The sequence below is a fragment of the Anoplophora glabripennis genome, unplaced genomic scaffold (assembly GCF_000390285.2).
Source record: "Anoplophora glabripennis isolate ALB-LARVAE unplaced genomic scaffold, Agla_2.0 scaffold113, whole genome shotgun sequence".
In the NCBI taxonomy this organism is placed as follows: Eukaryota; Metazoa; Arthropoda; class Insecta; order Coleoptera; family Cerambycidae; genus Anoplophora; species Anoplophora glabripennis.
In genome coordinates, this window is record NW_019416240.1 from 360,149 (window position 1) to 386,535 (window position 26,387).

Sequence of the window (26,387 nt, forward strand, 5' to 3'; positions counted from 1 at the left end):
TATTAGTTGTGTAGATTTATTTTAAAGGAAGGAATATCTTAAATTTAAAAAAGGTGAGTCCCTTGCTATTTACTTTCGGGTCTATTTTAACTTTCGTATACTTTATTGATTACTTTGCGCTCTGCGGCTTAAAAGTCATCCGATCGTAAAACCGAATTTATTGCAGTTTCCGTTATTGCCGGCGATGGCCACTAAGCAACTCAGCTGCGTTAAATAATCAATAATAAGTGTTCCTGTGAGTTATTAATATATTAGTTTAAAAATGGAGATATACCGAAAGGCGATGGTTATTATTTGAAGAAAAATCACTGAAATATTAGGAAACTGTCACCATTTGAGGGTTAATCTGCCAGCTGTCAAACCGAGAAACCCATTTCGTATCCTTGGTGACTGCCCTAGCAACGGATACAACAACATAGCAACATTAGGTAAATGTAAAGTTGACTGGATATTTTTCATTTTTGCACTGATCTTAGAAGTTTTACACCACCTAGAGTGTTTTTCTCTAGCATCAGCCGCGAGATGTACATAATTTTTCCGATGTACGCTTAAGAATTATATTTTATTTTTTCATTTTGCAAATGGCTCCTTCCTAGGGCTAAATGCTTATTTTATTTCTTAGGATTAATTATTTGTCATGTAATTTATGTTTTAATGATGTTATGATGATTCTCGTTTACGTCCTTCAGGACACAGTCAAGGCAAACTTAAATTGGTTTGTGATGTATCAAAGGATTCCTAAATTAGTAATTGGAGATAGGGGTGGATTGTAATGGGTCATTGCTCAAAGTTTTCTACCAAAGTAATTTGCCACATTAATCCAAATTTTCTCTGTCTAACAAGGATTTTGTAATTTTCTCAGTTGTGGATCAGCAGAGGGCAAAGGAAGACTGAGTAATTTTCTAAATTGTGTGTGTCTTATTAATGTAAGTTGTCTTTTTTGTTAGAAATCGTAATTCACCAAATTGACTTAATAATCTTGTCATTTGGAGAAACAAATAGGTTGGGGTAAATTACTGTTTTATTAAAATTATCCTTATTTATTAAGGGCGTGTTATATTCGACTATTTGACCAATCCACTTTAAAAAAATTAAATTCTTAAAGTTAGTAGGTACTTGTACCTACAAAACTTTATTATACCTACATATTTGGTTATTTTCTTTTTCTGCTGCTATGAACATGTTATTTGAAATTGCGAAAGTGTTACCATTTTTTTTTTACAATTTCTGTTGCTTTTTATGAGGTTTTTTCAACATTGTTGCGAACAGGTCACCACATTGATTCCTGACAAGTGGTACATCATTGAAATGCTTCTCACCCCGAACTCAGTTGCCATGGAGTGTCGCTATAGCAATACTTTCTCGCTCATATCTTTCGTCGTCCCAATTACATGGTTATCTGGCTGTGTACAATTAAGAAATATTTGGCCAAATTTATTGTAGCCTCCCGGAATGTCATTTGAGATTTTTTTTTAGAGAAACAATAGGATTCTTTGCCTCGTAATTAATTAAATACGTGAGTTGGAGGTGTGGTTTCTTATTTTGGGTTGCATATTGTTTTATTTGTTATGCTTTAATTAATTCCTATTTCATATTTATTTCCATATTGGCGTTCTATATTAAATAACGTATTTTATGACTGGCGGCTGATGAAAATTAAAGTGGTCATGTTATTAATGAAAGATAGGACTCGTACCATTTTTTAGGGGATGATTTCTAGGCTCACATAGATAACTTCCGCGATAAAATAACGTTAAACAAAATTTACAAATAAAAAATTAAAGTAGGAGCTGCCGACACTGAGGTCTCGTAAATTATTGCATTTATATTTGCAAAATATTTTTTATTACATTCAACTCATACATAGAAACAGGTGTTATCGTATTCAGTGTCATTAAAATAAATAAAATTAATTATCGATGATGCTTTAATCTGTACTATTTAAATTTAAGATAATTACTTAAAAGTTAAAGTAGTAAATATTAAGTAGGTAACAAGATTAATTTAGAAATTTCTGTATAATCACTTATTTTTCTTTAACTTTAGTATATTAAACTGAATTATAAAACAATAATTTTGAGGTTTTATTTATTTATTTCTTTTTTGTTTTTATCTATACTTTTGATCATAATTTTAGTTATGTTCAACTTATGTATTTGTACGTAAAGTCTTCTTTATTGTTTGCCTGTGATTTGTTTTTTTGTCTAAAATTAACATTACTTTCCACTTTTCTTTATTTTACAGCATAAAATTAATTCGGTATCAATTTTCGATATCAGTATTCAATATCTACGTTATGCTTGTGTCAAAGCTTGGGGGAATGTTCTCGGTATTCCTTACTTGGTACCAGCTAGTGTCAGTCCCCAACCCCGAATAATCCACAAAAAAATCATTCTCCTTTCCCATATTCAGTGCTCAAGTTAGAGCCCTTGTGCATGTGCCATGACTCACCCACTATTATCTAACATCCAGGTGGATGTACAGGTAATTACCTCATTGGAAAATCACCCTTATTGTCCCTTTTTTCAAAGGACTGCACACGAGGGCAGGTGTAGTACCAAAAGAGTAACAGTCTTTTCGGGTGTTATCTTGTTTGTGTTTATGCGGACCTGCTATAAGGGTTGATTTCGATTGTCTACTTTCTCCTAGGGGAGTAGTAGATGGTTAGTTTACTCGTGGCTAGTTTGATTACAATATCAAAAGCGATATTGGTGCTTGTTAGTGATCGAATTAATCTGTGGATTAATTTTCTGGCTTCTGGTGGTTGATCTGTTCTGAGCTCTTGAATGAAAGGTTAGTGAGTTGTTGCTAAATATTGCATGGAATTATTGCAGGTCAAGCACATGTATTACTTCTTTAAATGCTGAAACCAACTATATATTTTTTTCAATTTCACATTATTGTAAAGTTTTTTATGACATTTTTTTAATGGTGTTCTCATCTTTCAGAACTGTACATGTTTAAATTCTGTTAATAATGAAAAAAACATTTTTTTGTTTATAATTTTATACTAAAAATAATTTTATTCAAATTCAAATTATTTGTACAAATTCTGTTGATTGTGTGTTGTTTTTTTTAAGCTATATAAATGACAAATTAACATAAATTTTTTACACAATTTAAAAAACTGCATTTTTCTTGTTTTACTTCAAAATGTATGGATGATTAAGGTTTGTTGTTTGTATCTATTCTCTAGAGCTAATTTTTATCTTGTCTATTATTATGTTGTGAATTTTGTGCTTGTTATATTAAATTTATGTAACTTTATAATTCAAAATGAGAATTTTTATTCAGTATCTAAGTAAAATTCTTTACCTTAATGGTGGTTTCTACGTTTCTACATCGCAAATAGATAAAGGCATATGTTCCCTTTGTAAGATGAGTATTAAATAATTTAAAAAATATATATATTTTTATATTAACAAGAAAGTACTTAAAGCAATTTCGTTCAAATTTGGTATGCAGTTCATAATCTTTTGATCTCCACAAAGTACATACAGGGCGTCCCGAAATTAATGCAACAAAATTTGGTCATAGATTCTTAAGACAAATTTAGAGGACCCGTATTTTTTATTTTTGCCAAATTGCCCCCTCTTTCGGACTTACAACTCCATAAAATCCGCCCCTAAGAATAATCTTTTTATATCTCAGAACCCAGTTGTACGAGAATCACCAAATTTAGTACAAATGTGGAATCTGATAGTGCTATGCTTTTTGGCGGGGAACCCCCTTAAGACACTTTTTTGTTGCCCCCCTTGTCTTTGGAACTAAAAAAATTTGGTCGCATATTTGAATTTCTTAAAAATTATTAGTTTGCTAGAAGCCATTGAATTTAGAAACTGTTTGTTTCTGATATTTTTTTCGTAAAACACAGTGTTTTTGAGAAAAATTACAAATCACGATATGCATTCGATTACATTTCCCTCAAAAACATTGCGTTTGCAAAAAAAGTACTAAGAGACAAAAAAGTTTCAAAATTTAATGGTTTTCTAGCGAACCGAATAATTTTTAAGAAATTTAAATATGCGACCAAATTTTTTTGGCTCCAAAGACAAGGGGACCCACGAAAAATTGTCTTAAGGGGATTTCCCGCTAAAAAGCATAGCACTATCAGATTCCCCATGTCATAAAGCCCCTGTGTACTAAATTTAGTGATTCTCATACAACAGGGTTCTGAGATATAAAAAAAGACTATTCCTTGGGGCGGATTTCATGGGGTTGAAACTCCGAAAGAGGGGACCACTTGGCAAAAATGAAAAATACGGGTACACTAAACTTGTCTTAATAATCTGTGACCAAATTTTCTTGCATTAATTTCGGGACACCCTGTATATGTACATTTTTTTCTACATAGAAGAGCGAAGTTTTGAGGGTGGTGCAATTTTCAGTCACAATCTATTTTTCTACTATATAAGATATTTTAAATTAGACTCATTATTATGACAGAGCATTAGAGGCTTTACAAAAATGTGTTTTTGTTGCACCATTTTTGAGATAAATGGTAAGCCAAAATATTGTGGACTTCAAGTTTTTCTTTAAATAATATTAGTAGAGATTCAAATAATCACATTATCTTTTAATGAAATAATTACATTTTTTCCTCAAATGTTTTTTGCAAATTGAAATAAACCACATGTAATTAATTTTGATTACTCTGTATTTTTCCAAAGAACCCAGACACATATTTGTAGAAGTTTTTTTTAAATTAACTTTTGATCTAGAATCTGTCCTTAATTTGTGCAAGTATCTCTTAATTTTGTGTAAATCCGAGGTAAATTTTCACTTTATAAGTTTTCCACGTTTTCTACCGATGATTTCTATTTATGAGTAAAACTACATATTTGTCCTCCACCCGTCAACCCCACTGTGTTCATAATCCTTTGTATTCTCCTCGATTAAAAAAAAAAATATCCATACATAGCGATACATGCGCAGCATCAGTCCGAGATCTCTGTCCCTACTCTACCCTCTGGATTGGCTCTTTCAGACAGCAGCAGGAGTAGCCTTGGAGACGCAGCCATGGCAACGACAGCTCGGTTTGCAGCAGGAGGCAGCAGCAGTCCCCCCACTCCGGCCCCTGCGACTACGCCTCCAGCTCAGCCTCAGCAGACACAGCTAATCGTGCTCCCTGCCAGTCTGCACCAGGTAAGAACGACTCTTCCGCCAGTTATTGATCACTTCAAAGCCCTCTGGGCGGTCAAACTGAAAAAAAAGTGCAAGTGTCCCCTTACGATGAGTACTACAGGCAATTGGGTTCAGTGCATTGGGAGTATTTAGCAGAAAGTGAGTTTGTTTTGGTTTGATTGAAGTATTCAGTGTCTGTCACACATTCTAAATAACACTTTCTAGAAAAAAGCTAAATAGTACGACAAACATTGTTAAGAATCAAGCACAGTTAAATAAAGAGTATTTTCATTGATGTTCTAACAAAAGTATAAAATATTATTGCGAGGTTTTTTTATTTTTTTATTTGTAGTTCATTTTTCATAATTTCTTTTTTGTACTTTCTAGATTTCTTTTCGTCTTTTATGGTTGTTTTGTTAAACAGTAACTCTGTTCTAGACGGCTACTACTGCGGCAACAATTGTAAATGGTGTGCCAGTCATTGATGTGTCTGCCTTAGAACAGGCAGCTGATTCCAGCAACGAAAGTAGCGCCACCGCAGAACAGCAGGGGGAAAGCCACGAGACGGATCCCATTGCGACTAGTTCGCCCCATTTTATCACCGTCACAGGTTTGTCTGCCTCTTAGTTTGTTGTACCTTGCATGAATAGTTTCTTCGATTTTTTTCATTTGTTGTTTTTGGATTTGCAAATTGCTGCTAATGTAAAATTTTATTGTGACCCTTTGTCTGAAACATTTTTTTTACGTAATTGTTAAGAATTAATAAAAACAAAATTTAAACGTATTACTTTAAAATATTTGCTGTTCCTTGAATTTTCAGTTATAGTTTTGCTTTTTGTTTAATTTTTAGAAAAAGTGATATTCTCGTTAATTGTTATGTTGAACGCAAGATATAACAATAACTCCTTCAATATCTACACATTTTTTGATGTTTACAACTTCTTAAAAAGTGTATTAAATTTGTGATTCGAATTGTATAACCAAAATTAGTTTTATCATGAGATGAGAAAAACCGGATTATTTCTTCCTGCTAAACAAAGTTGGGGAGTGTAGGTGATTACCAGTGAAAGTTTTTAAACGTTTTTAACTTTAACTTCCTGGCTTCTTTTTGTTGAGTTGGCACAGTATTGCATGTCACACTTCCATAACCCACGAATATACCACCTTTTTGTCTGAACTTAAAACTAACTCTAGCTAATTGATATTTTCAATGCGAACCACAGAAGCAGCGAATAGATCTTACACCTCTTTAACACCATTACAACCTGCCGTAGGTAAGAGCACATCGAATATAGGCATGCTTTCGTGTATTATTTTACCCGTATGACGGGCGTACAGGGTGCCCTGTGACAAAATGTGCATTAATATTCTTGGTCTCAATCAAATTTGTTAAAATTTTGGTATTACAATTTCACGTTTTTAAACTATCATTTGTTTTTTTTTTTCTTCTTTTTTATTAAGAAAATGTTCAGCCCAATTTCAGATATTAGTATTTTTGGGGCTTTTTTTTTCTTCTTTTTTATTAAGAAAATGTTCAGCCCAATTTCAGATATTAGTATTTTTGGGGCATAAAAATATAACTTTAAATCTTTGTGGACTAGTTAGCCATGACTTTTAAAAACAAGCGACTGTAAGTGGTAATCATAATGATGTTTGTCATTTGTTTTAATACTCCAGTGTTATATAGTTTGTACTAGTATTTCAGGAAATAAAAGAGTTGCAGAAATGTTTTAGCTTTGAAAGCTGCCTGTATATTAAATTTTGAACAAAGTTTTATAAACATCAGTTTTACGCCTCTAATTATAGGGCACCCTGTTCAACTTGCTTCTTATTTTCGGTGGCATTTGCAAGAAGTAATTTTTTATTCAGTTGCTAAGTAATGCTCTATTCTATATCTGTTTAGCAGGCCAACAATACTACTTAAAAAAAAATATGTTCTTCATTTTACACATTTGTTAAATAATGAATGAAAGTTTTGTAATTTTTTTACATCCATTTTTTCAAACTGATTTATTAAAGCTAGGCTTTTATATAGTTAGGTTTCAAAATCATCGCTTTCCATTTTAATTACTGGAAGTCTCTTAAAAGAAACTAATTTAACTTGATTGGGTACACCCCATCGACATCATCCCCTTTGACAGATACAATGTGATACATAATGGGGCTTTGCACCTGATTGGACATACGCCAGACACACGTCACCTGAGCATATCAGATTATAGGTGAATCATGTTTCTTATTTTATTTAATATACCGATGCTTCGTCATTGGTGTAACTCCTGGGGCAAAATAGGGTTTTATCCCAAATCATATGTTTTAAAGAAATTATATGTCATCGATATTCCTCAATTCCTCTTTTTAAGTTTTAATTTTGTGGATTATAAAAATTTCTATGGCAGAAATCATATTTTAAAACTTAAAATATTGTTTTAACCGCTTAATGTGTTTACCTAAGCTGATATGGATAATTTCTTTTTTCCTTTAATCTGAGATAACCCATGTCTCTAATTTTTGGTTTCATTTCAATTCATCGTTTACCACCTTCCACCCTAATGTATTTTAACTCTCAGAGAATAGAAATTACTAATCATTCTGCTTTTTTGTACAATTTGAAACAAAGGTTTTAGTGGCCTTAATACATGTCCTGCCATTTTTTTATACAGCAGTTTGGACTCTCAAAATATTTCTATTATATCTCTTAGCAAATAAAGGTGTGACTTTCGAAGCATTTTATATTCTTACAAGTATCTTCCACTGTAAATACTAAATACTTGAAACTAATATATAAATTGTTTTCTCCTTTTTTTTTGTGAACGTAAGCACAGTACATTTTTTTTAAGGCAAATTAAGGGATTAACCATCAAACCTTTTTAGATCTCGTAGTGTTCAAATCTTTCAATGATTTTCTACATAGAAACATCTGAATCATGTAACTTTGTGATCATTTCAGTATTTTTTTTTTTTTTTGGAGAATTTGATAGACGGATATCGACGGTCACCGAAATTTACCTACACCTCTGATACTAGCAGGGGATCCTCCTGCTACCTTCATCCTAATCTCTTTTTTCCTGCAACTCTTTGTGATATTAAGTGTATGTATCGTTCCACGTAACAGGTAGGGTAACACAGGGGATACAACACATTGTGATCGCATTATTAACGCATGGCTCGTCTCTTATTTGTCTGCCCAATAAGGGATTTATTAACCTGGCCAATATTTGGTGTTTGATGTCAGTTGATCGGTAGATCTCTGTGCGGTATGTTCTTTAACAATCAGAAGTGCTTCCAGCCAAGGTGCAACGGTAAATGGTTTCTGTTTTTTGGTTTTAGTCTCCATGATAAAAGTTTTTTTAGAAACCTTGATTGTTCTCGAAAATAGTTTGTTTTAAAATCAAGAATCTTTTTTGGGTTGTTTCAAAATTCGGGAATTGTTTTTAGTAAACCACGTTTTTTAATAATAATGACAAATACTTTTCCCTTTAATTTATAACACATGAGAACCAGTTCTTTATTTTTTTTTCAAATAATAGAACTGTAGTCTTAGATATTTATTCGTGGTGTTTTAAAAACTTTCAATCAGACCGTTGACTGTTTTTCTCTTTGTTTTAATAACAGAAAAAGAAATATTTGCTCATAACATAACAGCTTTGGTTGTAAAAATCATGTTTTCTGATTGAAATTAGCGATTTTTTAACGTCTCTAATTTTTTTCAGTTGCTGAGGGAGACACTGTGGCTTCTCACCAAGGCTACCATATCCAGTATGTCGAACCGGAAATCTATGCAACGCAGACAAATGGAGGGCAAGCACAAATGTGAGTAACTTTTTCATGTCAACTTTCATTTTTCTTTTTGACGTGTGTTAGTATTATTTGTTATGAGTTATGTTTCAATTGGCCCCTCACTTTTAAATCTTAGGAAAAAATAATGTAAACATTCTAATTATAGCATCTTTGACACATCAACTTTTAGGCCAACCAATAGAGCGAAACAAGAGGCTGTTTTTACATTTAAATATTACAGCAAATTTCATATATTTCCTTTTTGAAAAATACTTAGTAAATGAAAACCCAAGTGATTTCCCCAGCAAAGTCATGAACAATTTTTTTTTAAACAATAAAAACTTACTCTCTATAGGACTTTTGTAGAAAATAAAAAACCGTATAAAATGTTTTTTTGTGCGACCCGATCGCTTCATTTTTTACAGAGAAAATCCGAAAAAACTTCTAAAATAGGTCTTTTTTCAAAAATTCATAACTCCGTCAAATTTGAAGTTGGAAAAACAATCTTGCGGAAAATGACAGATAATAATATGGAGTTTAATCGTGTGCAAGACGGTTTCTGTCCGATGCATAGTTTTTCCACAATTGCATTATAAACAGGGTTTAAATTAGGGTCTTTTTTTTGCACAGCGTTACGATTTATCAAAAATGGTTCGATCTAAATTCTGAAAATGGCATCTGAAAGTAGACGACAAAATCTCTAATTTGTATTTCTCGGATTTTGGACTGGCTTATGAGAAATATGCTAAAAATGCCCTTCAATGTCGCCCGAAACCATCGAAAGTACGGTCGAGCCAGAGTTCTCTGTTCGCTGCTTCCCCCACTACCACTACCCAACTCTTCGATTGTTTCGGGCGACTTTTAAGGACATTTTTAGCATATTTCTCATCACCCAGGCGAAAATCCGAGATATACAAATTGAAGATTTTGTCGTCTACTTTCAGATGCCATTTTCAGAATTTAGATCGGACCATCTTTGATAAATCGCCACGCTGTGCAAAAAAGACCCTAATTTGTTTATAATGCAATTGTGTAAAGACTATGCATCGGACAGAAACCATCTTGCGCACGATTAAACTCCATATTATTATCTGTCATTTTCTGCAAGATTAGTTTTCCAGCGTCAAATTTGACGGTGTTATGAATTTTTGAAAAAAAGTCTATTTTAGAGGTTTTTCCGGATTTTCTCTGTAAAAAATGAACTGATCTGGTCGCACAAAAAATCATTTTATAGATTTTCTCATTTTCTTATTCTCTCCTATTGAGAGAGAGTAAGATGATTCCATCAATATTTAACGAAATATTATAAAAAAAAACAAAAAAACCTAATTTTTTGCAGTTTCTATTGTTTAAAAAGAAATTGTTCACGATTTTGCTGGGGAAATTTTCATTTACTAAGTATTTTTCAAATTTTTCATGAAATTTGCTGTAATATTTAAATGTGCCAAAAACTCTCTATTGGTTGGTCTATATTTGAATTGTTTTACGTAGTTTATTGGTTTGAGAAAATGGAAAGTTTAGTGAGAAGAAAACATAAAAGATGCACTTAATGTTTATATTATTTTCTATATTATTGGGGTGGGTATTAATTTCTGAAACTAATAGTCAAAATTACTTGAAATATGAATTTTTTTATATCTATAAGACTATCTCAAAAATTAAGCTTTCCGAACACTTATTTGTATGAATTTAGCCAATTATTTTAGTTATCCTCTGAATATTCAAGTATCTTTCCAACTTTTCTTTATTGGAAAATTATTTGTAATATCTGAAACATATTTTCTAATGTTAATTCATAATATTTTCACTACTATTAACTATTGTTACTAATTTCTTCTTTTGATATAATTAATGATGGAAACATATATTCAAAGACATTTCACTCAACTTATTTTATTTTGTCCTCATAAGAGTTATCATTTATTGTTTACAAATATTGTTTACAGTCTTGATATATACATTATGTACCACAGAAAGTGATAATATAGAACGGTACAGAATACAGAATATTAGAGTATAATAATGTAAACACCCTCACTTAAGCTGTACAATCTTTTAACTTACAACTTTATTTACACACACCTTGTGTTTAGGATTAAACAGAACTTATCCGCTCCGCTAATATTCCTTCTGTTGGCAAATATTCCACAGATATTTCCTTTCGCTCAGCAAGTTTCATTACAAAATATTAGTTTTTTGAAATGTGCTTTCTACGGTTTTATAATTTTGAAAAAATCAATTCTGTAAACTCTTCCTACTATACAGCTTCTTTTGTCCTTTCTCATGTGCCATATATTCAGTTTCTGTTGTGCACAATGCAACACTATCTTGTTTTACCTGCAGGTAATTTAATGAAACCTGTACAGGAACGCCTGTGTTTAGTACAGTTACTCTTATCACCATCAAGAATCATTTGATCTAACTCTTTGTCCTTTCGGAAACATAAACTATAATCACTAATTAATTCTCTTTGTTTCTTTCCATGACATTTATCGAATTGACTTAAACTGATTTACAGAAAATGTGATGTCTGGATGATTACACAACAACAAGCACATTAAAATCTCTATTAATTCTTGATGTAGATATCGCTCATCATTCTCTTCCGGTTTTTCTAGCTTTGGATTTGCTTGGAAAGGTATACTTATCGGCTATGAAGTGTTTTATATTACATCTTTTCCAAATTTCCAAGACATTTCTGCTGATCTAGATAAACCCTTTTATTTTTTTGTTTCTTCTAACTCTTACACCAAGACATTTTTTTATTTCACTGAAATCTCGTATTTTGAAGTTTCTTCGAATGTCTTCTTTTAACTTCTTGGTTTCAGTAGAATATACAACAATACAGAATACAAAATATTATAATAATAGAAACATTAATAATCAAACTAAAATATTTGTACATAAGGTATAGTCTTTCCGAAGTCAGTTGAACATGCAAAAAAACGCCTGGCAATAAAATTTAATGACTTTCATAGGCGTTCCTAAAAAAGTTTTCTGCTAAAGGTAAAAAATTATAATAATTTGTATATAATTATTTAGAAAATTTCTATTACAATGTTCATTTGGCCAACAACATATTTTAATTATTTATGTCCTCAAACAATTTTATTATATTGGTGGTAAATTTCGTTTTGTTCAGTTTCAAAAGGTCTCCAAAATGCCATGTTGTGATAATATTAGTAAACAAATTATCCCTCTTATTTCTCACTTTCGCAATTGTAATATGAATAATTGATAGAAGGTGCCTATAATAAATTAAAATTACACCAAATTCCGCATTGCTGCACTGCACTGCTGGGTAATCCATCAACCACTTGTCAACTGCTGAGATTTATTGCCCAGTAGCCCAATGCAGCTGTGTTTGTTTTCCTTTGCCCGCACTCGCATTCTTCAACTGGCGTATACATTTCTACCACCTCCACGTTTAGTTCAACCAGACCTGTATATGATGGCTAAATAAATATGGGAACAAGTTTTTCAAATATTTCAATGCCGAGTTGCTGCTTAGCGCCCGAGCCTGGTACATACCTTGAAGATATTGGTTCTTCAATTGACTTAGGAAAAACTATAACTTTATGTCGAGCAAAGATCGATGGTGTTTTGATGTTTAGAGTAGACGCGGTACATACTGTCAATCTCTTGGTTCTTCAATTGATATCGGAAAGACTATATAAAGTGCACGAAAAATAACTGCAATAAAAAATAATTATGTTATTTGAAAATAAATAAAATACCACCAGAAATGTGCAGTCAAACAAAAACAATTTAAAGCCTCTGTATTTATTTGAAATAGCAAATCTTAATGAGAACATAATTTTTTTTTTACAACTATGATAAAAATTTTAATGTCTAAAATAGATACATATTTCTACTTGCATCCCAAATTTTGTTCAAATATTTTTATAAATGCTGGCTTTGAATATATTTTACATTACAATGTCTGAGGATTGGCTTAAAAAATTGACAGGTTTGGATATAATGCATAACTCAACACGTTTTAAAAATAAAATATTAGCACTTCTATAGGAAAAATATTAACAAACGGTCAATCTTTTCTTTTTTTTTGTAACGTTTCACCCCACAATTTTTATTACAATCCACATTCAAAGTGAGGGTCCAGTACATGTGAAATATACGTCAGTTTCGTTGTTGGGTAACAAAATACTTTCAGGGCGTATCCGGTTTACACGGTGGGCGAATCTGCTACATTGTACCCAATAACCAATGCTGGTCAGGGTCAGGGCCAGTACTATGCTGCGACTAACTCGGGTACAACAGCCGTCACTGGTACGGTGGGGTATACGACAACCGGAGGCCAGTATGTCGTTCAGCATGCTGTGGATGCCGAATCTCTCATACCGGCTAACAGGGTATCACCACAGACTACGAATGCGGTAAGATAGATTGAGTATTTCTTTAGGGTGTGGTATATTGTTTTATTAATTTATACTGTTAGTTTCCTTTTTATTATACAGTTTAAAAAGTCCAAGAATGCATAATTTCTTTAAGGGCAGGGATTTCTAATACAGTTGAACTCGCTTATAACGAGCAGGGGATATAACGAGCACTTGGTTATAACGAGCAAATTGAAATGTCCCTTCCGAATTCCCTATGTAACACGTGTATTTTTGTTCGGCTATAACGAACTCGTATATAACGAGGGCTTGGCTATTACGAGCTTTTATTTTGGTCCCGCGCAACAGTGATCTCGGTTATAACGAGTTATCGTAGAACCAGTTTTTACGCACATGACATCAAATGAACGCAAAAAATTGTTATGACTAGTAGAAATAACAACATATCCGATTTTGACATCTTTGACTTAGTTCAGTACGACATGGTAGACGAAAATCTCGAAGTGGCTGAATTCCCAAATGAAATTCAAATCACACAATTAGCGATTAACCCATCAATAGATGAAGAAAGTGATGAAGAAGAGACGGGAAGCGATGAGGTTACAGATCCTTCGACACATGAAGCCATCTCTGCATTAAAAACCATAGTATCATACGTCGAATTCAAATATCCGGAAAACGAGCAGTTCTTAAATGCCGCTGATCGTTTGCAAAGAAATATCAGTCAAGAGATATTAAGCAAAAGAGTGGTGCAGAATAATTACAGAATTTTTTCGTTAATAATAATAAATGCTATGTAATGTAACTTACCTACAGTTATACGTATCTATGTTATGTAGATAAATAATATTATATGTTTGGAAATAAAAATACAAGTGCAATGCAGCTATAATTATGTGTCCAATAATGTTCAGCATAGTTGGCGACGGCGACGTCTATAACGAGCACTCGCGTATAACGAGCAAATTTTGCGTTCCCGTGAATGCTCGCTATAACCGAGTTTTACTGTATTTCAAATATCAAATTTTTGTAGTATTCTTTCAGATTCTAATTCTTATATAATTCGTAATATTTATTTAGTGGTTTAAATTTTGTTAGTTTCAAAATATTCTTTGTCTATTTATTATAATCTTTCGTACTAAAAATTTAAATATAAGATATTTCCAATTCTTCTTTAAAAATAAAACGTGATTACAGATATTCTGTTTTATATGACAAAATATATATTACCCTTTTTTATATACAGTGTGTGCACCTTAACATTCTTATTGAGATTTTCTTAGAAAGTACTAGCCATAGGTGAAAATTCGATATACGTTCAACTTGGCATACAATTATTTGTTATCACCAGCATAGTTGTAGAATTCATCGATATGCACTGCAATTTTTTGAACCTGACGGTAAAATTATTTGATATTTGCGGTCTTGTTTATTGTTTCTTTACATGTAAAGGTTCTATAACTTCTTTAATTCTAGTTTTTGATATATATTTCTTAAATAATTTTCTCAGTTAGATAAATACTTTTACATTTGAATAATGAAATTGTCATGGAATGCAGTTCAGTTCTTTAAATGTAATTATGAATGTCGCTGCAAATATTTACTTGAAAATATTGATTTCCAATTTATTGTATTTTAGGAATAACAAATAGGGAAATCTTTGTTATTTAATTTACCTGTGTTAGGTTTCTATTGGTTTTAATTTTATTTGATATTTCGACCTTCCAAATATATTTTAAAAAAATAATTAACAATCCCTTAACATTTAATTCATGACATTTGCATGAAATAAATATTTTTTTATATTACTTTTGTTGGTGTATTGAAGAATTGTTTTATATTGCATGTAGACAATAATTTGTGGGGTGTTTTATTCAAAATCGATGAATCGGTAGGTGCACGCCAATTTTGTTATCATCCTTAAATCGCATATGTCCAACATTCAGTGTTTTCATAAAGGCTATGGTTATTCCATATCTACAAGAAACAATTCAGTAGATACTTATTACTATCACTAAATTGTACAATAATAAAAAATATTATTCTGATGAGGTACAAATCTTGATAATATCATCAATCTTGTTTACAGTAAAAACTTTCTTTAACATTGAAAACTTTCTTCACAAACCTGATGCTTTAAAAGTTTTAACTAAATAACGAGCGTTCAAATAAAAACGTGGTCGAAGTTGGCTCTGACACATTGGACATAGGGAGTAGCTTATAGCGACCAACATAACCTCATTTCTCAACGAGCTGTATAGCAGCTGTCAGTTTCAATAACGTTAATGACTATTAGTCGATTTTGGAAAACTTCCCTCAACATATTCATCGTCTCGCCTGCCGTATGTGCCCTTGCGCCATCTTGTTGAAAGTAAAAGTTTGTAATTTCGTTTTCTTCCAGCTGGTTAACAAAAGGAGCGATAATTTCTTCTCTATACCTTTGCGCAGTAAGAGTACCATTAAAAAAAATAGGTCCATAAATCCTCCTTCGATTGAGAGCACACCAAACTCCAATTTTTTGAGCGTGTAGAAGGCCCTCGACAAAAAAGTTATCTGGTTTTTCAGAAGACCACATTCTCATATTCTGTGAGTTTACGTAACCACTTAAATGAAACCAGGCTTCATTAGAAAAAAAGGTGATATTATGAAGTTCACCGTAGTTGTTTAAAAACCATTCACAAAATACAGCCCGTCGCGGAAAATCAACTTCATGAAGTTCTTGCTGACAAGTTAAACGATAGGAGAACAAACGCAAATCTTTTTTTAACACTGTGTGGCAGGTACCGACTGATACTCCCACCATTTGTGATAAAATACGTATAGAAGTTCTTGGCGCATTTTCCATTATTTGTTGGACATTTTCTTTTAATTCTTCAGACCGCTTTTTAGGTCGGCCGCTTCCTTCTTTTCTTGTTACACTGCCCGTTTCACGAAAAACATTAACACAACGCTGAACTGCACTTTGAATAATTTTGTACTCAACAACGCCGGGAAATTGATTTTGAAATTCTATGAAACATTCCTCAATAGAATACTTCCATATTCCATCAATCTTGCGTCCATTTCTAAAGTAGGACTCTATGATAAACACTTTTTGTTCTTGAGAAAACACCATTTTAAACGCTTTTTAAAACGAAAATATTCAAATTGATAGCGGCGATATAGCGCTTTGACAGATGACGTTTAAGTTCATTTGCTATACGCTACGCCCTACGTCCAAATTTTCAGAACCAACTTGACCACGTTTTTATTTGAACGCTCGTTACAAAATGTAGGCAAGTACAACAGTCTCATTGAAGGCCATTTCATAATCCTTTCATTACCTGCCTTTCATTAAAAGCTGTAAATTCTTTTTCATATCACTGATGCAAATTCTCTGGAGTTAAAATTCACTGGCTTATAAAATTTTACAAGCAATATCCATTTGTAAGGGCAAAAATGCTTTCCAATTTAACAATATTATTTACTTCTCTCACATTCTTAGGCCAGTTCTGATGTTCATTTTGGTTCGTATTGTTGGTTCTTTGACCATTCTAGTCTTTTCATAGTGGCCTCTGTAATTGTTCGTATCCAATGTTTACAAATACTTTACCGTTCTTCACTGTTGTCATCTTCAATGGAGAGCCTGCAAAAGCTTTGCCGCAACTGAGGGGCTCAGTTAACTTCGCATATAATGGTATTATAATGAAATACTACATAATCTAACTGTGAGAATGTTAAAAAAGAATCTATATTTGTACTAAAAAAGTTATAGAATTGTCAAGAAACAATAAACAAAGGGTTAATTTTACAAAATAAATGAAAGTTCAGAAACTTCAAAAAAATTCAAAATTTAATTGGTCATTCCATGCAATCTTTTGTTTTATTCCTAGAATTAGTTTTATTGGCAGAACAACACCATCTTTAATTTATACACAAGAAAAAATATTTTTATGCCAAGTTGAATCCTCCCTGACCTCTGCCTTTAGTTTCTATGGAGATGCCAGTGGTAACATAATCTGGTGCACCCGTATGTTGTAGTTAAACAGTCAATCACACTTAAAAATGAAAATATTGGGTGGCGAGTCTTCAATGAGATTCCTGTTGCCTTTATTTGCAGTTATTTTGTGGGAGGATCGCCATCTGGTATCTTGATTCCTAAGTTTTTACTGTTTATCTAACTACTTTATACAAATATGTATATAAATAAGGATGTCACTTAATATTATATTACATATTTTGAGGCTGGCATTTTTAGACTGGTAGCCATTAATTGTTCTCAAAATCTTACGCTTATGGGTGCTTTTTTACTAACTGGTGACAGGAAACAAATTATGTGGCGACTGCTACAGTGCATGCTACGCAGTCGTCCGGGCAAGTAGTGGCAGGAGAAGATGTTGGATCTGCCCTAGGACACGCTACCCGGGTATCGCCTGCCACCGTAAGTCTCCCGCTTTACTCAATACTGTTAAGGTAGTTATCACCTAAGTGGACACTATTCGAGATAATTACGAAACTTTCCCTATAGTTAATTATGCAAATGACATACATTTGCAAAATTTCAGTAAATTTTACCACATAGTTTCTGAGTTATGCTTAATCAAAGTTGACTATGTTTAGCATAGGTTTAATGGCGCCACCTAGAAATATGTTGTCGTTACGATGAAAATGTAGCTGTAGCTAATTAACCCCATTCAAGAAACTGTTCTAGGCAAGACTAATTTGTGTAGAAATAAGTTATTTGTAACAGTCTGGAAAGGATTGATCAGCTTGGATTAAAGATATTAATACTCAAACTTTTAAATTTTTCTTATAATTATTCACATAAATGAAACATGGCAACGTTGCACATTGAAGAAAGGTTAGTTTGCTCACACGCTGACATTCTACAAAATTTTGAACTAAAACGTTTCTCTTTTCAGTTTCCTTTTTTCGTTTAAAGGAACTAATAAAATAAATTAAACAATAAGGACAATTCCTGCAAAATCTTTTAAAAACTTACCAAATGATTGTAATGCATCCACAATATTTAACACTAACTAACCTAACCTTGTGCCCGGTAAATATAAGTTTCCATCTATCTCTCTCTCACACACAACTGCGCTCAGTGCGACATTGCCAGTTGTCGAAACTATGTGACTGAAATATGAGACTTGCTCGAAAGTTTTCTCCTTGAACTCCTCACTTGGGATATAACTACCTTAACTAATTCAACACATTGTAAATCAATTTTGCTTTACATGATATTTATATTTTGCAAGTAGTAGTGAAGTTGTACACTTTATTGTTTTGTAGACGTCTTGCATACTTGACCAGTTTTTCCAGGCACGCACAATTTAATAAATGTTTTCTGTAAAAAATGGTTCACATACATAACCTAACTAATTTTACTTTCAAATGATTGTCATATAGATTGACAACTTTTTCAAGCTTTTACAACTAATCGTCCTGCTGGAAGTTTATGTCGTTTATGTAGTGGGCCGTTATTTATTTTGCATGCTTGGTAGTGTCGTACTTCCTAACCTCAAACTATAATATTTAATATGTAGTTGGCACTGTCACTCACTAAGTTCCATTTCTCTCTAAACGATCAAATCGATGATATAATTTGTTATCGCAGGTGCAATGGCTGCTTGAAAATTATGAAACGGCTGAAGGTGTATCTTTGCCGCGTTCAACTTTATACGCTCACTATTTGAGACATTGCGCTGAAAATAAACTTGAACCGGTTAACGCTGCCTCTTTTGGGAAACTGATAAGGTCCGTCTTCTTGGGTCTAAGGACCCGAAGACTTGGAACGAGGTAAAACCAATACTGTTTAATTCATTGGCAAAATAATGTACAAGGAGGTCCAAATGCGACACTTTTGGGAGGTATTTCCTATTTTCCAAAAAAACCAGTTAAGATATCACAGGTTCAATTCTCGAGAAAAATTGAGTGGCAAGAACTCTCAACATTTTGATTTGCTTAAGAGATACATGATATTTTTAATTTTTTGTTTTTTCTGTATCTTAAAGTAACTTTATTTTGTGTAAATGTTTTAACTTACTAAGGAGGTTTGTTGTTCAGTTGTTTTTTTAATAGAATTTAGTGGTACGATTTATTTCTACATCTGATTTTACAAATATAACCCAAACTATTTATTTAAAATGTAACACCCTATATATCTTCCGATTTTTTAAGTCTGCTTAAAATTTTTAAAAAATGTCAATTTATTTTAAAAAATTTGGTTTTCAGGTACAGGATGATGAGTTTTTGAAAAATATAACATTTTAAAATATTGAATATAAGTTTAACTTGGCTTGAACGATTTAGATTTTCTGGGGATGTTAAGCCTAGCTTAACCACATTTTCTTTACCTATTTAGGAAATGCAATAATCCCAGTAGTGTTGAAATTGACCAACCTCTACAAAAAACTTGATATTTTGAGTTCTAATTTTTCTAGGGGTAATTCCAAGTACCATTACTATGGGATACGCGTGAAGCCAGGCTCGTCGCTGATGAATATGGAGGACCCGAGCAGTCGTGTCGTCCTGACCACATCGAACACTAGCGGCAAGGCGCAGGGGACGGTCCGACCTTTCAAACGTAACTCTGACTCCTCTGATACCTCTATTTCAAATAGCGGCTTATCCCAGCATATAACCTATTTAGGTGACGGAAGCAATTCCATTCCCGCTTTTCCTGATATTCACTTCTCGGAACCTCTACCTGACGATTGTGGTTTTGAAGATGTCGACACTCTCAAGTCGATCTACAGAGAACATTTGGAGGCTTTCCTGGATGCCATCGTCAGCCTGGAATTCGGCACGGTGGAGTCTTTGTGGAGAGAGTTCTGGCGGTCGCAGTACAACAACAATAGCGATGAGTGTGAGGAAGAGAAATACCTGTCGAAGTCGAAACTGTTTTCGCTGTGCAATCTGGAGCCCGTGCAGCACTTCATGAGGCACGTGGATTTAATTTTCTACCAAAATCTCATACAGGTTTTGGTGCCCGATGTGCTGAAGCCCATTCCCGCTACCTTGACGCAGTCTATTAGGAATTTCGCAAAAAGTAAGTTATATTTCCTCTTGATGAATTCATTGAAATTTCATGTTTTATCGTAAAATTTTCAACTCTTTATACATATACTGGGTATAAGTGCCGCATATGTTTAACCCTTTCGCTGCACAATACATCTGAACGTAGCTACCGCGCCATGCATGAAAGTTTACCGCGTGCGAGTATACTCGTCTGGAGCAGTTAGACTACTTATATTTTTACATTATGTTGTGTTAAATTAAATTAAAATATGTTTAAATGTTTCAAAATAATTGTAATAGTTTAGTTATTAATATTTTATTATAAAGCATCCCTCACTACGCTAAAATTTCTTCCAGTTCTTTGTCTGTCAATTTTCTAGACATTTTTACGATTTTATTTTAAATAAAATACAATATATCGACAGCCGTACTAATTAAAAACTGAAAAAGAGGTGAACAATCTTGGCAATATTACCAGTACTTCCTTCCATAAAAATAATTGCCATAATCGTTATAAGCTCTGCCCGCAAAAATTCCCTATACCAATTGCAACAACCGAGTCACTAATGCGCATGGTTGCGAATATATATTATTTGAGCAGCCTGATCCAATTTAACTATTCAAGCGAATTAATTCGTCTGGAGCAGTTTGAGTCCTATAAATTTTTAGCGAATAATCTCGTCTGGAGCAGTGAAAGGGTTAATATGTGATGGTATAGATCAAGATAAACAAAAAAGTTCTGTACAACATGAATCCTAAAGTTAATTGTTTTCAAGAAAAACAGCTTGTATGAAACTTCATGAAGTTCGAATCAAAGCTTACAAGAAATTGTAGTAGTAGCTAAAACTTTTTGCCTTTAAAGTTTGGAAAGGTAATAATTTACTTTTCCAAGCGTATTTGTATTTGATGCAAAACCGTGATTTAAGATTAAATTTTTTTATGATTGTAATTGCATTTAACTCAACTCTAATGGTTTGATAACATATTATCATCAATATGAATGATTGTGTCCCAAACTGATGTGTTCCCTTCATTCACTTCCTTAGCCTTTGAGGTGCCCTTGTTGTCTTGGGCTAGACTCTGTGGAGGCAAACTAGCTATTAGAATCCATAAGCCCACCATAATATTCATTCAGTTCTTATTGGGTCTAAAGTTGCTACAGATGAAACCGTTCTATCTGTAAGGGCCTTAGACCGAAATGAACATCAGGGCGGGCTTAGTGGTTGTAACAACTGATCTGTCCTCACATAGCCTAGCCCGAGAACAACAAGGGTAGGTCAAAGTTTTGTAGCTAAGACTAAGGAAGTGCGACAGTTACACAGACCACGACAATCTGAAAATCCGTCGAACTATATATATTAGCATGGGTCGTGAACGCCTTAAAACCACAATTGCTAATCAAACTGATGTATATATAACAACATTACATAAAATATTAAAGACTTGAAGATTGTGTAAGTCTGTTTAAAATACCAATATTATTAACAAGTATTTGCCACTCTTTCTGAATTCTTCATTGCAATTCAACTTAGAAAGCTCCAGGTGTTGAAATTCTGTGGATTTAAGTCTGGCAAACGAGGGGGTCAATGAATGGGTGCATCTGACCATTGTTTATACCACAGCTGCCTCGCTGCAATATTACTTTGGAGCTAAGCAAGCCCCACATTGAATTACAGTTAATCATCAATCATTTGCTTTGCTTGTTTCGATCAAGAATACCTTTTTTAAGTAGAAAACTATAAAAATTAATTTTATGTAGACAATTCTTGCAGAAAGTCGAAAATAAGAAATTGGGGGAATGAAACAAATGTTTTCGACATAGCATTGCTTTTTGCTGTTATCATGTTGCCCACAAGCTTCTGACATTCATCCGTTGAAAAGTTATTTCAAATTTCCAGCAGTTCAGTGTGTAAATTCATCAATGTTTTTGAGGATTTTCTCTTCAACGCATTTTATATTGTGCTGCATCATTTGTACCTAATATGAATGTCCAGATTACAATTGACAGTCAGCATAAAATTGTTATATTATTATTTTCGAACCAAGTTATAACGTGCGTTCAAATAAAAATATGGTCAAGTTGGTTCTGAAAATTTGGACATAGGGCGTAGCGTATAGCAAATGAACTTAAACGTCATCTGTCAAAGCGCTATATCGCCGCTATCAATTTGAATATTTTCGTTTTAAAAAGCGTTTAAAATGGTGTTTTCTCAAGAACAAAAAGTGTTTATCATAGAGTCCTACTTTAGAAATGGACGCAAGATTGATGGAATATGGAAGTATTCTATTGAGGAATGTTTCATAGAATTTCAAAATCAATTTCCCGGCGTTGTTGAGTACAAAATTTTTCAAAGTGCAGTTCAGCGTTGTGTTAATGTTTTTCGTGAAACGGGCAGTGTAACAAGAAAAGAAGGAAGCGGCCGACCTAAAAAGCGGACTGAAGAATTAAAAGAAAATGTCCAACAAATAATGGAAAATGCGCCAAGAACTTCTGTACGTGTTTTATCACAAATGGTGGGAGTATCAGTCGGTACCTGCCACACAGTGTTAAAAAAAGATTTGCGTTTGTTCTCCTATCGTTTAACTTGTCAGCAAGAACTTCATGAAGTTGATTTTCCGCGACGGGCTGTATTTTGTGAATGGTTTTTAAACAACTACGGTGAACTTCATAATATCACCTTTTTTTCTAATGAAGCCTGGTTTCATTTAAGTGGTTACGTAAACTCACAGAATATGAGAATGTGGTCTTCTGAAAAACCAGATAACTTTTTTGTCGAGGGCCTTCTACACGCTCAAAAAATTGGAGTTTGGTGTGCTCTCAATCGAAGGAGGATTTATGGACCTATTTTTTTTAATGGTACTCTTACTGCGCAAAGGTATAGAGAAGAAATTATCGCTCCTTTTGTTAACCAGCTGGAAGAAAACGAAATTACAAACTTTTACTTTCAACAAGATGGCGCAAGGGCACATACGGCAGGCGAGACGATGAATATGTTGAGGGAAGTTTTCCAAAATCGACTAATAAGTCTCAATGCTGAACATGAATTTCCACCGAGGTCATGTGATATTACGCCGTGTGATTTCTTTTTGTGGCCTTACCTTAAAAACACTATTTTTGAACTGCCTATTCCTGATTTAAACCATCTGCAGGCTCGACTTATAGATAAGATTCGTGAAATTAACAATACCCCGAGCATCTTAGAAAATGTCTTTAATTCTTTGAGGAACAGGTGTGAAAAGTGCTTGGAACAAGGAGGGGGACACTTTCAGCAGCTGCTTTAATTTATTGTTATAACAAGGAGGGGGACACTTTCCGCAGCTCCTTTAATTGTTTGTTATTGTTATCACGATTATTCTTTAAAATAAAGTTATATAGTCATTAACGTTATTGAAACTGACAGCTGCTATACAGCTCGTTGAGAAATGAGGTTAAGTTGGTCGCTATAAGCTACTCCCTACATCCAATGTGTCAGAGCCAACTTCGACCACATTTTTATTTGAACGCTCGTTAGTAGATTTTACTAAACAGGGTGATTCAGAACTTATCCAAAAAAAATTTGGATATACAAATACAATTTTGTAAAGAAAAAATGAAAAAGGGCAGTTCGAAAATGATTTAAAAATAAACTTCTGCACGGCACTGGAAACTGGTTCAGTGTAAAACCTGACCCTGCACAATGCGACCGACATGGCGGCAGTGTGATAAAAACTGTCAAAAACTAAAAAGAAATAAATAGAATTTTATAGCACCTATTTTGTATCAGCAAACTCAACTGCATTTGCCACTATTGGTATTATTAATTAATAAAATTAATTTGTGGTTTTAAATAATAAAATAATTTGACATACCTGACATCTGTTCAAAATTTTGTCCACCAACATGTAAATACATTTGGGTCCATCTTACTCAGTTTCTACGAACTAACATCTTGTCTTGCGTCACCATAACACAAATGCTGTTTTGCTTGACCATAAATTAAAATGATATGCATCAATTCCGAGTTGCTATACACGCAAGCCATTTTTGACAATAACTACTAAAAAACTTTTGTAAACACTATTGCAACGACGATTGTAAAATCGGATTTCAGTAATCGGAGCGTTGAGGCCACATGGCTCTCCAAGCCATTGCGAATGACACTAGAGACTACAGTTGTCCAGCTATGTAATGGTTGAAAGTACTAGAACTTCAATAATTTTTTTTCTCGGAAACTTTAAGGATTTTACAAAACTTTTCTTTACGATATAGTCTCCATTTCTCATGCTGCAACTATTCCCAAATTTTTTTGGATAAATTGTGAATCATCCTGTATAGCGAGATGCGCCAACCTTCTAGAAAGTAAGATTTTCATCTGAATATAATTTTTTGATAACAAGCAACAAAGTCTTTACCACTATATTCAGATATTTCTCCATGTTAACATTCCTATCGATGCTGTTGCCAACCATGATATACAGTTATTACTGTCAAAATTATTAACCTGCCCGAACATTTAAATACCATTAAAATATTGTTCCATTTTGATTTTTTTGGTGTACAAATGTAGTTGCTATGTGAGTACACTTAAGTATGAAAGTTTATGGTTTTTCTAAAACTACATAGTGTATATTTATTTTTTGTGAGTATTATTTTTTTTATAAAAAAATTCTGGGTGTCCAAACATATAGTTATCAGGGCCCTTAGCTATAAAATTGGGTAAGTTCAGAAAGATACATTTTATTTCTCAATTTCATTTTAAGCATTCTCTATATTTTTACGAACAATAGTAACCGTAAATACGCTGTTGCTAAAACTAATTAGCAAATTTATCAAATGAGAAAATTTTAGGCTTTTTTTTTAAATATCTTTGAAATGAATAGATTCGGAATCTATATTTCATGTTTATTTTGCAGAGTGACACTAGTAATTTACATAAAAAAAGTTACGATTATATTTCACTTACGGCACTTATATCATGGGCATCCTACCCTGTCTGTATTTCCTTATTTTTCAGATTTGGAGAGTTGGTTGACAAGTGCCATGGCGGGGGCCCCCGTCGCAATGCTACAAATCAAGCTGACAGCCGTCTCAGCTTTCAGTTCTAGTCTGAGGCGTTACACCTCCCTAAACCACTTAGCGCAGGCCGCTCGTGCCGTATTGCACAACAGCAACCAGATCGGGCAGATGCTAGCCGACTTAAACCGCGTGGATTTCCACAGCGTCCGAGAACAGGCCTCTTGGGTGTGCCAGTGCGACAACGAGATAGTGGCCAGATTTGAGAACGATTTCAAACTGACGCTCCAGCAACAGAACTCTCTAGAGCAGTGGGCGTCCTGGCTGAAGAACGTTGTGAAGAGTGCGCTAAAGCCCTACGAGGGGAAACCTAGTTTCTCCAAGGCTGCTAGGCAGTTTTTGCTGAAGTGGAGCTTTTATAGTTCCATGGTTATCAGGGATTTAACTCTGCGTTCGGCAGCTAGTTTCGGGTCCTTTCACTTGATCCGGCTGCTGTACGATGAGTATATGTTTTATTTGATTGAGCACCAGGTGGCGGAAGCAACAGGGGTCGTGCCTATTGCCGTTATTTTGGAAGGAATCGTAAGTAGAAGTTATTTTTATCGTATCAGTGAAGAATTTGTATCAGAAAAATTAATGTTTTTGGTATAAAAATAGTTCAGTTTTGGTATTTGTTTTTAAAAAGTGGAGTAACTGTTATTCGACTTCATGTAAGCAGTGATATAGAGCCAAAACGCCATCTAACAGACTAGTAAAAAACTAAAGCATTTGATTCACCAGATGGCCCTTTGATCTGACAACTGCTTTTAAGAAATTTTGTGTTTAACTACAAAAAGGCTGAAATTAGATTTTTCTATATTGTTTTATGATTAAATGGTTGAAAATACTTATGGGGATTTCACCTTTCAGAAACAGGACATAATGCAGAACAGCCTCAGCGTCTACGGCAACAACGACTCGGTGGGCAACGGCAATGTGAATAACAAGCTGGGCTGTGTAAGTCCCAGCGAGCAGCTATCAAAACGCCCTAAGATTAGCTAGCTTAGCAGAGCCAGGCTGATAATCTCTTGATTTCACTGATACAGTAATAGATTAGGTCATTGTTTTCGTTTTCAGTCCAAGTTCCACAA

The 26,387-nt window shown here is 33.5% G+C and overlaps 1 protein-coding gene across 2 annotated transcripts; it reads left to right on the top strand.

Moving 5' to 3' along the window:
- The first annotated feature begins 185 nt into the window (after window positions 1-185).
- Window positions 186-26,387, top strand: LOC108905964 (transcription factor RFX3). Of its 2 annotated transcripts, XM_018709053.1 has the most exons (10): window positions 186-428; window positions 4,988-5,145; window positions 5,563-5,734; window positions 8,838-8,937; window positions 13,079-13,301; window positions 17,566-17,682; window positions 18,862-19,043; window positions 19,688-20,295; window positions 25,259-25,839; window positions 26,167-26,387. In XM_018709053.1, exons 2-10 carry the CDS (start codon window positions 5,020-5,022, stop codon window positions 26,296-26,298), a joined length of 2,241 nt encoding a protein of 746 aa, XP_018564569.1. In that variant the 5' UTR covers window positions 186-428; window positions 4,988-5,019; the 3' UTR covers window positions 26,299-26,387. The 2 variants fall into 2 exon arrangements, with proteins under 2 accessions (XP_018564569.1, XP_018564570.1); XM_018709054.1 differs by lacking the exon at window positions 17,566-17,682.

What these genes read in the sequence shown, in the direction of transcription:
- LOC108905964 (XM_018709053.1), top strand. Translation starts at nt 5,020, where the DNA reads ATGGCAACGACAGCTCGGTTTGCAGCAGGAGGCAGCAGCAGTCCCCCC. An exon ending in CACCACAGACTACGAATGCG is followed by an intron (nt 13,302 to 17,565) that starts GTAAGATAGATT and finishes AACTGGTGACAG; the next exon opens with GAAACAAATTATGTGGCGAC. An exon ending in ACCCGAAGACTTGGAACGAG is followed by an intron (nt 19,044 to 19,687) that starts GTAAAACCAATA and finishes TAATTTTTCTAG; the next exon opens with GGGTAATTCCAAGTACCATT.